Source organism: Exserohilum turcica, assembly GCF_000359705.1.
Source record: "Exserohilum turcica Et28A unplaced genomic scaffold SETTUscaffold_14, whole genome shotgun sequence".
Taxonomy (NCBI): Eukaryota; Fungi; Ascomycota; class Dothideomycetes; order Pleosporales; family Pleosporaceae; genus Exserohilum; species Exserohilum turcicum.
This window is the reverse complement of record NW_007359959.1, coordinates 816,362-826,869: the sequence shown is the minus strand read 5'-3', so window position 1 is coordinate 826,869 and position 10,508 is coordinate 816,362. Positions and strand designations below refer to the sequence as shown.

Sequence of the window (10,508 nt, the reverse complement as noted above, 5' to 3'; positions counted from 1 at the left end):
TTTTTTTTTTTTTTTTTTTTTTTTTTTACTTTTACTTGCAGATAATAACATAGGTAGATAGACAACAGATAGAGAGAGTGTGGATAAGATGGGTACGTACGTAAAAAAGTTAAATACGCCCTTCGCAACAATACCAAGTAGCTTTCTTCCACAACGCCCCCATATTCCGACATTCAAGTCCTGTTGAGCAAAGAAAAGAAAAGAAAGAAAGAGAGAGAGAGAGAGAGACATAACATTCTTCCATCCATCCCAATTTGAGGCGTTAAAAAAAAGAGAGATGCAATTCCCACTCCAAACGCCCAAGGCTATGCAAAACCCTTTATTTGTATACGAAATGCCCCCAAAACAAGACCCCCCCCTCCCCATTGTCATCATCAATAAGATATCCAAGTGCAAAGAGACACTAAATTTCATCGCGAGTAGGGATGCGAATCTCCCAGCTCCTTGGTCCAGGGACAAAGCCCATCCACCAGTTATACGCCCTGCGCATTTCAAGGATGAGAATCTTGGTACTGTATATCTAATTAGCAATGTTTCTTTAGAACGAGCGACAATCCGATAACCTACAATCGTGAAGGAAGCTGCGTCCACTGGTAGAGTACGTAGTAAAAAGTGCGCTTGACCAGGTTGAGCTCGGCCTTGACCTCGTCCCATACAGACATGTTGCTGGCATCCCAGTCTCGCTGGAAGTTTGGAACATCGTCGTTGCCTGTCAACACGTTGATTGGTTTCTCGGGGTCCGCGGCTTCGAGCGCGAGCTTCGTCTTTAGTACACCTTCATCCGTCGCAGGAAGTGCGGGTGCAACGCCCTCGCGCTCGTCCATCATGCGCCGGAACTCCTTGATGGCCGACAGAGAGTGCGAAAGGCGGTTCATGGTGTTGATGAGTGCGACGAGCTCGGTGCGGCGAAGCGGCGGGTCTTTTGACGAGTCGTTTTCGTCGAATTCAAAGAGCACCTTGAGCGCAGTACCGCAGCCGTTTGTCTGGAGCTTGCCCCAAAGACGGCACTTGTCACAGCCAACACAGTCCATGATTCTGCTTACGTTCCTAAAGCGGTTGCGGAAGTCCTCCTTCAAGGCCACGCTCTCGGGCTCCTGGAACATGACTGTCTCGTCAAAGATCTCGGGGCCGGACGGAAGCGCCGACGCAAGACGGAGGACCGAGTTTTTGGTGCGGAGGTCTTGTTCAGGGTCCTCGGAGCAGAACGAGTAGTCGGAAATGTGTCGCTTAATCTTGCCGACTGCGCGCATAACGAGGGCATAGTTGAAATAGACATTGGAGATGCGCTCGGGATACTTGTGAAGGCGCTGCTCATAGCAGGCCAGGTTGGGTCCCCACTGGCCTGTGGTCTGGTTCAGGTAGTCCCAGCACAAGTGCGTGGAGATGGATGCATGCATGCCAGAGATGACACGATGGAAGACGCGCTTCTCCAGACAAGTGTTGTCAAACTCGACAGGATCAAGGCTCTCCACAGCAGTGCCGTGGGCAATGGCAGACTGGAACTTTTGCTTTTGGCCCTGCTCTTGCATGACGTTGCGCAGTTGGTTTGCCGCATGCATCTGTTGCTGGTTTCCAAAGGCGCCAAATGGCGAGCCCGGCGGGGCCGACTTGCCCGTCCCTGGCGCGATTTTCGGAGGCTTGTGAAAGCAATTCTCGCGGTAGATGGCTTCCCAGACCTGCTGAGCTCCTACGCCCGCATATCCCGTGAAACGCTCTGGGTTGTCTACCAGCGACACATAGTCTCCCTTTGCAGTCGCCGACTCGTCCTCTGGGATGCAGTAGTCGCGCTCGTCGCATTCATCGTCGTACTCGACCACACAGCTCTCGTCCACGTTCTCGCCCAGGTTGCCCTTTAGCGGTCGCTTGCGCTCTTCCCTTTGCTGCTGTCGTCCCGGATGCTGCGCCGTGGGCCCTTCGAGTTTGCCGAGTTCCTTTGCGCGCCAGACGAGCGGTATGTCGTCCTCGTTCTCGAGCGTGTTGACGGCACACGCCACATTTCCGCACATGCCATTCTCATCGTCCCAGAAGGGGCATTTCTTGCGGTACAGGTTCAGGCGGTAATGCGAGAAGAAGTCTGTTTTCTGGGTAATGGATTCGAGGTAGGGCTGTACGGCATCGTTGAGCTGCTCGAGGGTGCTGTAGCTTGCGCAGGCGTCGGAGACTATGGCGCCGGGCGATATCTGGAAGGTAGACTTAGTACTCTGGGCCTCGACTTGCGGGGGCGAACAGGTCGACTGGCTGCTTACGTCGCAAACGTTTGGCGGAGGACTGCTTGGTTTCGAGGGCGAGACACGGTCAGCGCCGTGAGTACCACCGAGCAGCGAAAAGACTGCCAGGTAGAAGACCTGGGCTGCTGGGCGCATCGTGTGGTGCAGTTCCCGTGTGCACAAGGTCTAGTCCTCCGATCAGCAAACGTTGGCGACCAGCGTGTTTCGCGGCGACTCTGGGTCTGCGTCTTACAATTACGAATAGCCCGAGTATATGAAGAGCCTCGGGAAATTACAGAGCCGAAGCTGTTTCGTGTGGGGAAGGCGAAGAGGCCAGCGTGTAGGTTAGGTATTGCGAGAGTGATTATCCCAGAGCAGCCAGGACCCCGGCTGTGGCGGTGCGGTTCCTGCGCCGATTGGGACGGCGGCGGGCTTGAGGCAGATTAACGTTGATGAGAGGCCGGTCTTGGCCCGAGGACGATGCAGAGGACAGAAGACAAAGACGCGGACACGCGCAGCCGTATATTATATTGGACGGGTCCCCCAGCGCCTCCGCTGCTAATCATACGTTGATGGGGCCATGCAGAGCATGCCGAGCGTGGGCTGGTAATAGCAATAGGCAAGGTGGCCATTACCAAGGTGTGGCGGTGGATTGCCAGTGACCCCCGCCACCGGCCTGCGGTTGGTGCGGGCCTGCGTGAAGGAGAAAGATGCAATGCCAAACACGGAAAAACAACACGCCAACACCGGCGCCCGCCAGAGCTTGCACACCGTCTCCGAAACGACATCCACCGTCTCCGCGCTCTTCAGCACCTCGCACCATGGCAGCGCCCGCCCAGCAGTCCGCGGCGAGTTGGACCGACGCCTTCCCCGCCCCACGCAGCACGGCGCCCACCGTCTCACGCGACGAGGTGCTGTCAGACCTGTCCTCTGGCCATCTTCTCGTCGTCGATGTGCGACGCACCGATTACGAGGGCGGCACTATCCGCGGCAGCATCAACCTGCCCGCGCATTCTTTTTACTTGAACAGGGGCGTCCTGTATCGCCTGTGCAAGGGCGCCGGAATCAGGCGCGTTGCTTTTTACTGCGGTGAGTTTGTTCTTCTCATGCCCGTCGCAGCACAGCACCGGTGTGAGGCAGGTGTTGGCAATGTCGGCGGCGCATGGCGTGAGACGCATACCACTCTGAAGCATGTCTGGATGGAATCCGCTTGCACGTGCGTCCCTGCGCACAACATTGGCTGAGACGCACTAGGGTCGTCCAACGGCAGAGGCCCCAGATGCTCGGCCTGGTTCGCAGATTACATTGCCGATCAAGGCGACGACCAGATCACGTCGTTGACTCTGGCGGGCGGCATCAAAGGCTGGGTCAAGGCCGGCGAGCCGTTTAGCCAAAACATGGACGCCTTCGAGCCGGAGTACTGGAAACAGTTTGACTGAGCTGTTGGCAAACTATCGAGGCGTTGCTAACATTAGTCGTACTATTACACATATCGTCGCATATTTTCTATGCCTCCAGCTCTAGTCCCTTACTCATCATCCGAATCGTCGTCTACTATCCGTCTGGCCCTCTTTCGGGCCAAGACGGGCTCCTCTTCCACCTCGGAAGCAGAGTCTGCCACAACCGATTGCTTCCTGCTCGCACCTGTCCTGGGCTTAGCAAGCGGCGCATCGTCGTCACTGTCGCTGCTGACGACTGCATCGTCGTCTGTGGCATCACTCGTGAAAATCTTCTGTCGTTTGGGTGTCCTCTTGGGCCTGCCAGCTTTAACAACTGCCTGTGTCCCGGCCCCAAGGCCAGAGAGATTGAGGCTGGGTAGACTGGAAGTTGGAGCTATCTCCTCTTCCTCCCCCTCGACAATAAAGCTGGCAAGCTCAGAGTCTAATAAATATGCCTGCGTGTCCTGTGGCTCGTCTGCTCCTTCTGTATCATCAGATCCAATCGTGTCCGCTTGGGATGCAATGCGGAAGCGGGGGTCTGTTGGCGGAGGAGAAGATTCATTGCCTTCCTGAGCAAGGCCAGATACACGCCAATTGGGTGTCTTGGTTCGGGGCGTCTCATCGTCCACTATACACTGCTGAGCAGGCGTCTGCACAGCAATGTGGTCTTTCCGCGGCCGACCACGAGGTGCCGGTGTTTTAGGTACCATATATTCTTTTACTTCTGCAGCAGCCTTCTCCTTTGGCTTCGGCACCGCTTTCGCCCTGGGCTTGATTGGTGCCTTTGCATTTGACTTTGGAGCAGGCTTGGCTCTGGTCTTGAGGCCCGGGGATGCAGGGTCGTCATCTTCCCACATCTCTTCGTTAATCACTGGCACTGCTGCTGTGTTTGGGACCACAAAGTCATCTCCTGCATCCGACTCGCAATCCGAGAATTGCAGGTTGAGCTTGAAACTATCCAGACGATCCTCATCCATGTCGTGCATGCGTTGCATCATCAGGGCAAACGCCCGCGTAGCACGCCCCGGCCCGACTCGCCGGCTGGAGTAGGGCAGTATCCGTTGCCGCTCAGGGTACTTGCCGAGGTCAAGCACATCGACCATGTGAGCATCGTCGTCATCAAACACAGTCTGATATCTCTTTTCGAGATCTAGCGTTGCTTCGTCGTCTAGCAGGACGGATTCGAGCGAAGGCATCACAAAAGGCTCTTCGCTTGCATACGTAGGTGCAGCCGCCCTCTTCCCGCGACCCTTGGGCACAATCTCCTCACCCATGCGCCCTGCAGTGACAAATCCAGTGATGACGTTGTCCGGCATATGGAACTTCTTTTCTGGTTTCTTGGTACGTCGGCCCTTCTTCGGCTCTGGAAGCCAGTCCTGCTGCGAGTTTTCAATAGGTATCTCCACCATCCGTCGATCCACAACAGGCCTTGCATCGGCCGGCAGAATCCTCCGAGATATTTCGTCGTGGAAGTTGAAATGGGTGCCCGCCGCAATGAGTTCTTGCATCTTGAGATAACTGTCGTTGGCCTTGTTCGCGTCATTCTCTTCCTTGCCTTCCATTTGCAGCATGACAATTCTTCCCTGGCGCTTTCGGCCGGTACGACCCATTCGCTGCAACATGCGGATGGGCGATGCTTTCGAGTCGTAGCAAATGATGAGATCGACCTCGCCAATATCCAGACCCTCTTCACCGATGGACGTAGCAATCAGCGTGTTGAATTCACCATTCTTGAATCGCTCAACAGCCTCTAGTTGATCCTTCTGCGTCATGCCTTCCGAGTTCTTGCCGTGTGCTTGACCAACAAAGATGCGGGGCCGGATCATGGGTTCGTGTCTCTTCAAGATGCGCGCAATTTCTTCAGCACTGTCACGGAAATGCGCAAATACCATGATTCTTGTCTGCGAGCCACCAGCGTGCTGGCCGTTTTCTGCATTTACAAAGTGGTCCAGTATGACTTGCTGCAGATAGTCCAGCTTTGGATGGCCAACAAAATTGGCATCCGCCATCCACCCTTGCAAGCGCGACATGAGCTTCTTCCACGCATCGCTATCGAGGATCTGTTTCTTGTATTTTGACTTTGTCTTTGCGCTTTCGTCTTGGAACTCCTTCATCTTGATGTAAAACGGACCTACGCCGTGGTACTTTAACAGATCCATGCCATGCGAGATTGATGCAAGGATTGCGAAGATTGTGTGAACAGTGCTCTGCAGGCCACGGTTTGCGTTGCGTCCGGCTTCTTGAAACCACTTCTTCTTAGCCTGCTGACAGCCATATGGCGTTAGATCGCGAGGGTTCTTGCTCCAGTATGCATTCAGGCCAGCAATCGTATTCACCAGAGGCTGGAGTGCCTGGCTGTATAGCTCCATGCACATCTCCATCTCGTCGGTATTCTGGAACACCTGCTTGTCAATCTTGCGCTGGTGCACATAACTGCAAATGTCCATGGAGTTTTCCGTTCGGATTTCCACCTTGGAAATGTCGAGACCGTCAATGACCTTTTGCACCGACTCTACATCAGCGCCAGGCGTGGCTGTCAGGGCCAAGACCCGGAAACTACTATTGAATCGTCGCAGGAAGCTGACGACTTCAACGTATGCATATGCGCCAGTCGCCCGATGGGCTTCGTCGACTACCAGAAGTACAATCTTCTTGGGGTCTGCGTATCCTGCCTTCAAGTCGTTCAAAAACGTCTGCGGTGTCATGAAAAACACTCTCTTTGTACTCCACTCTTCCGCCCGCAAGCCCGTTTGTACCCCGCCCGTCAACATTGTAGTGTATGAGCGGGGTATACCCGCAATCTTAAAGCATGCCTCAACCTGCTGAGCAACCAATGGCTTCGTAGGAGCGACAAAAACAATCTGGGCTTCGGTTGTCCATCGGAACCAATTGAGAATAATGGTGGCTGCAATGAAAGTTTTGCCGAGACCAGTGGGGAGAGCAACCAATAGGTTGTGGAAGAGGCCTCTTTGAACAATGTTAAATTGGTAATCTCGAATCGTCCCCAGGTTTGTCGGATAGACCCATGTCTTGATGGCTTCCGGGTCCAGTTTGTGGTGAGTCGGGGGCTCCGCCTTCTGGTCGACGACAAAGTTGTAACGCTTGTTGGCCTGAGACGGCGGGATCGCATTGTTGATGCCAGCGCGTCCAAACAAGGTCGTCTGTCGTAGGCCTGTCTGGGGCGCCGCGACACGCTTACGGGCACTAGCGGATTCTGAGTCGGCTTGCTTCTGCGGAGACGAGGACAAAGAAGAGAAGGCGTCAGACGGCAGATCGGCCAGGTCTTGGGTAAAGTCGTAGTCGGGAATCTCAGGCCCCCTCGTGGGTGCTAGTGCCATTGGCAGCTGAGGAGAGTCTTGCACATGAATGGGCGAATCCGAAACGCCTGGAGAAGGGGGTGCTTGTGGTGGTGGTGGTGGTGGCGGCCGAGACGATATGGACTGTCTACCTGGCAGGGACATTGTCCTGATGGCATCTAGGCCGGGCTGCTTGGGTGGCTCAGAGGGCTTTTGGGCATTCTTTGGGGCCGGGGGTTTTGCCCATATTGCACCTCTTGGCTTCCAGGGCGGCGAGTGCTCTTGCGGCGGCTGCGTGTAAAAGACGTCTGCCATGTCCATGTTTGTAGTGGGGACATGGATGCGTTCCTGGCGCTTTGCTGCTCGACTGTCTTTTGCAGGTGATACATATTCGGCATCAGAAAAGTCATTTTCCCAGGCCGTCGGCTGGAGTTTCTTCTTGCGACTTGCGGGCGCCTTCTTTGGGGCGGGCGACAGACTCTGGCTTCCGGAATCAGACAATGCACCCTCGCCGTCGGTTTCACGGTCCTCATCCGACGACGCAAAAGGACCCCGACGACGGCCGCTTTGTGCTCTGCGTGGAATGGACGCGGGCTGCCTGGTCGAGCTGTTGAGCCTCGGCCGCTTGGCTGGCCGCGGCGACGGCTGGAATGCCGGCGTGTGGTCCCGCTCGGCCTGGGTGGCGGCGTCGAGAAAGGCAGTGTCATCGAACTCGTCGCCGTACTCATCGCTGTCCTGCATGGCGGTGGCAGGCAGGCAGCAAGGTTCTGGTGGCAGTGGCGGTAGGATGCGAGATGGCGACGCGTCGTTTTCTAGCGCGTGTGGTGAGGACGGATGGGGAAGCGCCGACCCCTGCTACCACGACGCGCTGCCGCCGTCGCCCACCTGTAGGGTTCAACCGACATGCATGCTCGTATTGGCGGTCGGGCCGATAAGCGTTGCCGGATGGGGTATGGCCAAAAGCTAATATAAGTGCAGCAAGGCGGCGTGTGGCCATACCCCTATGTAATTACCTAGTTTTGCACATGGGCCATAATAAAAGCGAGGCGTGCTGCCCCAGATTCTCGTTGCACACGCCCGCACACACTCGTTTCTTTTGGCTGTACAGCACCTCGCGCGCTCAACCCTTATACACTCGCTAATCGCTTCATTGCCCTACTTGTACTAATCCGCGCCACTCTGCCGCCCACACATACACACTCCTCAACGCCATAATGAAGTACTCGGCCGTCCTCCTCTTCGCTGCCGCCGCCGCCGCCCAGAGCGGTAGCACCATCACCGGCGCCCCCGTCTCCAAGCCCGCCGCAACGGGTCTCTCGTCGGCCGTGAGCTGCGCCATGGCGTGCGATGCTGGCGATGTCAACTGCCAGGCCGCCTGCCTGGGCAACGCTCGCCCCAACGCGTCCCAGGCCATCGCGACCAACGAGTGCGCGGCCAAGTGCGACCAGGGCGATGGATCTCCCGCCGCCACCCAGGCCTACTCCAAGTGCGTCGACGCTTGCATCAACAGCCTCTTCCCCAGCAGCCAGACTGCCTTTGTCGGCGGTAATGGTCCTGCCCCTGCTGCTTCCTCGGCCGCTGCCGGTTCCAGCCCTGCTGGTTCCAGCCCAGCCAGCCCCACTGGCCCCAACGGTATGTGATTCTTTTTTTTCTATTGCAGCAAGCCGAGTATGCTGCCATGACGACGCCATTCACTAACTGTTTGCTAGCCTCTTCTCCTTCGGGTGCTGTGGGAACCCGCACTGGATCTGCTGCCAGCGGAACCGCGGCCACGTCTTCTCCCAGGCCCTCGGCTGGCGCAGCTGACAAGACCTCTGCCCAATTCTTCGGTGCTGGTCTCGCTGGTCTGCTTGCCATCTTCGCTTTGTAGATGGGCTAGCTGGGGGCGCCTTCTGCTCCAGCGCATGGATGGTCTAAGCGGACGCTGACATGATGGGGGGTTCGAGGGGATGCAGAAGAAAGCAGCTCCGTTTCGACTGTCTGGCGTGCAGCAGACAAGGGTCGCAAAAGGCGGCCATTCTTTTGTGCTTTGATTGATTGATGGGCGGGTTGATTGGCTGATTGGCGGTGGTGTGGGTGTTTGGCTGTGGTGGTGGTGGTGGTAGCTTGGTAGTCCAATCATAATGTTGTTTCTCCATAAGTAGCCGGCTGAGGGCTGGGTGTGGGTGTGGGTGAGCTTGGGTGAAAACGGGTCGTCGCGTGGACGGGGATCAGCACTGGGGCTCTTAGCGCAGCTAATAACATGGCCGTGGCTCGTGCCTCAATGCAGGTCAGACCGGCATCATCTCGGGACGCACATGTCATCACAAGCCCTCTGCCCCACCCACCGACGATGATACCACACGCCCTCGCCCTCGCCCACCACACGCCCACGCCCACGCCCACGCCCATTCAGCTTGGCCCGAATGCGCGCGACATGTGCCCGCAGTGCGCCTGAGCGCGCATACACACACACCCATCTTCTTTCGTCTTGTCATTTCTACGAGATGAAGCTGCCCAGCCAGTCGCCTGATGTCACAATCGAATTATTGCCCCCCTCCGCCAATCCTGGTCTCTTGGTGGTAGTGGTAGGCTGGCCGTCGCACCCCGGTTCGCTGCAACTCATTGCCGGCCCTTGTTGTGCGCCTAAACGTCAAAATACCCGTCCCCGTCCCCGTCCCAACGCTGGCGAGAGAGAGAGAGAGCCCAGTGTCGTAATATTACCAACTACAATGCCATGCAGTCGTGGTCGTGTGCCGGGCAGCCAGCGCTGAAAGGGGAAGCGCGCCGTTGCTAAGTGGAGACGATAGCGCATCGATGGCCACTCTGTAACCCTTCCATCTGCGGTCCCAGCATTCATGGACGGCAATTGGCAGATGAAACGCTTTTCCAAAGCCGCGCCCTTTCGACGTGGCCTGCAAAGGCACCACCCATCTACGTATCTACATACAACATACACCGTGTCGCGCTGGGCCCAAAGGCTGCCTGGCCACACTGGCTCTACTTTGGCAATCATGTTCCGCATGTCTGCACCCATCGGGCTCCTTTGCCGACGACCGCTTTGGCTTCCACCACGACCGCCCTCGATGCATGTTTTCTGTCTCTTGAAACTCATCTCCGTTTGCATATTTCCTTCTTGTTATGCCCGTGCCATGTCCAAACTATTGCTCTTGCAGCAACTGTGGCCCTTTTATTCTTTGTTGCTGGCTTGTCCTGCCACCCCCCCCCCCTCGAGAGCATGCCCATAATGGCGGCAGTCCGGGGCACATTTGCCACTCGCTCTCATCACACGACCCTGTTCCAAGCTTCCCGAGCCTGAGTCGCGGCACGCGCCTGCAGACTTCGCACAGCATACGGTTTCCCGGGCGAGGGTATGCAGTCATCATTGTCCGTAATAGTGCGGGTTGGGTCTCTCTGGAAGCGATTCTTGCCTTGCAAAAATCCAATTCGACCCCCATCGCATGGCCAGATGCACTTACGGGGATTCTGCCTGTTTCCACCCAGACCCCACACATCCATGACTATGACTATTGCTTGGTGTCGACAATACGCTTTTCGGTTACGTCTGCTCGCCCACGACAAGCAGC

At 56.4% G+C, this 10,508-nt stretch overlaps 4 protein-coding genes across 4 annotated transcripts; 2 read left to right on the top strand and 2 right to left on the bottom strand.

The window, feature by feature from the left end:
* Positions 1 to 68: 68 nt before the first annotated feature.
* On the bottom strand, positions 69 to 2,689 carry SETTUDRAFT_168155 (uncharacterized protein). Its single transcript, XM_008025381.1, has 4 exons — positions 2,461 to 2,689; positions 2,247 to 2,393; positions 568 to 2,180; positions 69 to 512 (listed from the first exon to the last, which is right to left on the bottom strand). The coding sequence occupies exons 2-4, from the start codon at positions 2,361 to 2,363 to the stop codon at positions 404 to 406; spliced, it is 1,839 nt and encodes a 612-aa protein (XP_008023572.1). The 5' UTR covers positions 2,364 to 2,393; positions 2,461 to 2,689; the 3' UTR covers positions 69 to 403.
* A 339-nt stretch (positions 2,690 to 3,028) lies between these two features.
* SETTUDRAFT_106037 (uncharacterized protein) lies at positions 3,029 to 3,646 on the top strand (the record flags this gene model as incomplete). The annotated part of the gene is made up of 2 exons (XM_008025380.1): positions 3,029 to 3,296; positions 3,507 to 3,646. 2 exons carry the CDS (start codon positions 3,029 to 3,031, stop codon positions 3,644 to 3,646), a joined length of 408 nt encoding a protein of 135 aa, XP_008023571.1.
* An 89-nt stretch (positions 3,647 to 3,735) lies between these two features.
* Positions 3,736 to 7,683, bottom strand: SETTUDRAFT_148507 (uncharacterized protein; the record flags this gene model as incomplete). The annotated part of the gene is made up of 2 exons (XM_008025379.1): positions 3,736 to 6,964; positions 7,079 to 7,683. 2 exons carry the CDS (start codon positions 7,681 to 7,683, stop codon positions 3,736 to 3,738), a joined length of 3,834 nt encoding a protein of 1,277 aa, XP_008023570.1.
* A 340-nt stretch (positions 7,684 to 8,023) lies between these two features.
* Positions 8,024 to 9,228, top strand: SETTUDRAFT_168153 (uncharacterized protein). Its single transcript, XM_008025378.1, has 2 exons — positions 8,024 to 8,574; positions 8,652 to 9,228. The coding sequence occupies exons 1-2, from the start codon at positions 8,157 to 8,159 to the stop codon at positions 8,810 to 8,812; spliced, it is 579 nt and encodes a 192-aa protein (XP_008023569.1). The 5' UTR covers positions 8,024 to 8,156; the 3' UTR covers positions 8,813 to 9,228.
* Positions 9,229 to 10,508: the final 1,280 nt, after the last annotated feature.

What these genes read in the sequence shown, in the direction of transcription:
- SETTUDRAFT_168155 (XM_008025381.1), bottom strand. Translation starts at nt 2,363, where the DNA reads ATGCGCCCAGCAGCCCAGGTCTTCTACCTGGCAGTCTTTTCGCTGCTC. An exon ending in CTCCGCCAAACGTTTGCGAC is followed by an intron (nt 2,181 to 2,246) that starts GTAAGCAGCCAG and finishes TCTACCTTCCAG; the next exon opens with ATATCGCCCGGCGCCATAGT. An exon ending in ACGCAGCTTCCTTCACGATT is followed by an intron (nt 513 to 567) that starts GTAGGTTATCGG and finishes TTAGATATACAG; the next exon opens with TACCAAGATTCTCATCCTTG.
- SETTUDRAFT_168153 (XM_008025378.1), top strand. Translation starts at nt 8,157, where the DNA reads ATGAAGTACTCGGCCGTCCTCCTCTTCGCTGCCGCCGCCGCCGCCCAG. An exon ending in CAGCCCCACTGGCCCCAACG is followed by an intron (nt 8,575 to 8,651) that starts GTATGTGATTCT and finishes ACTGTTTGCTAG; the next exon opens with CCTCTTCTCCTTCGGGTGCT.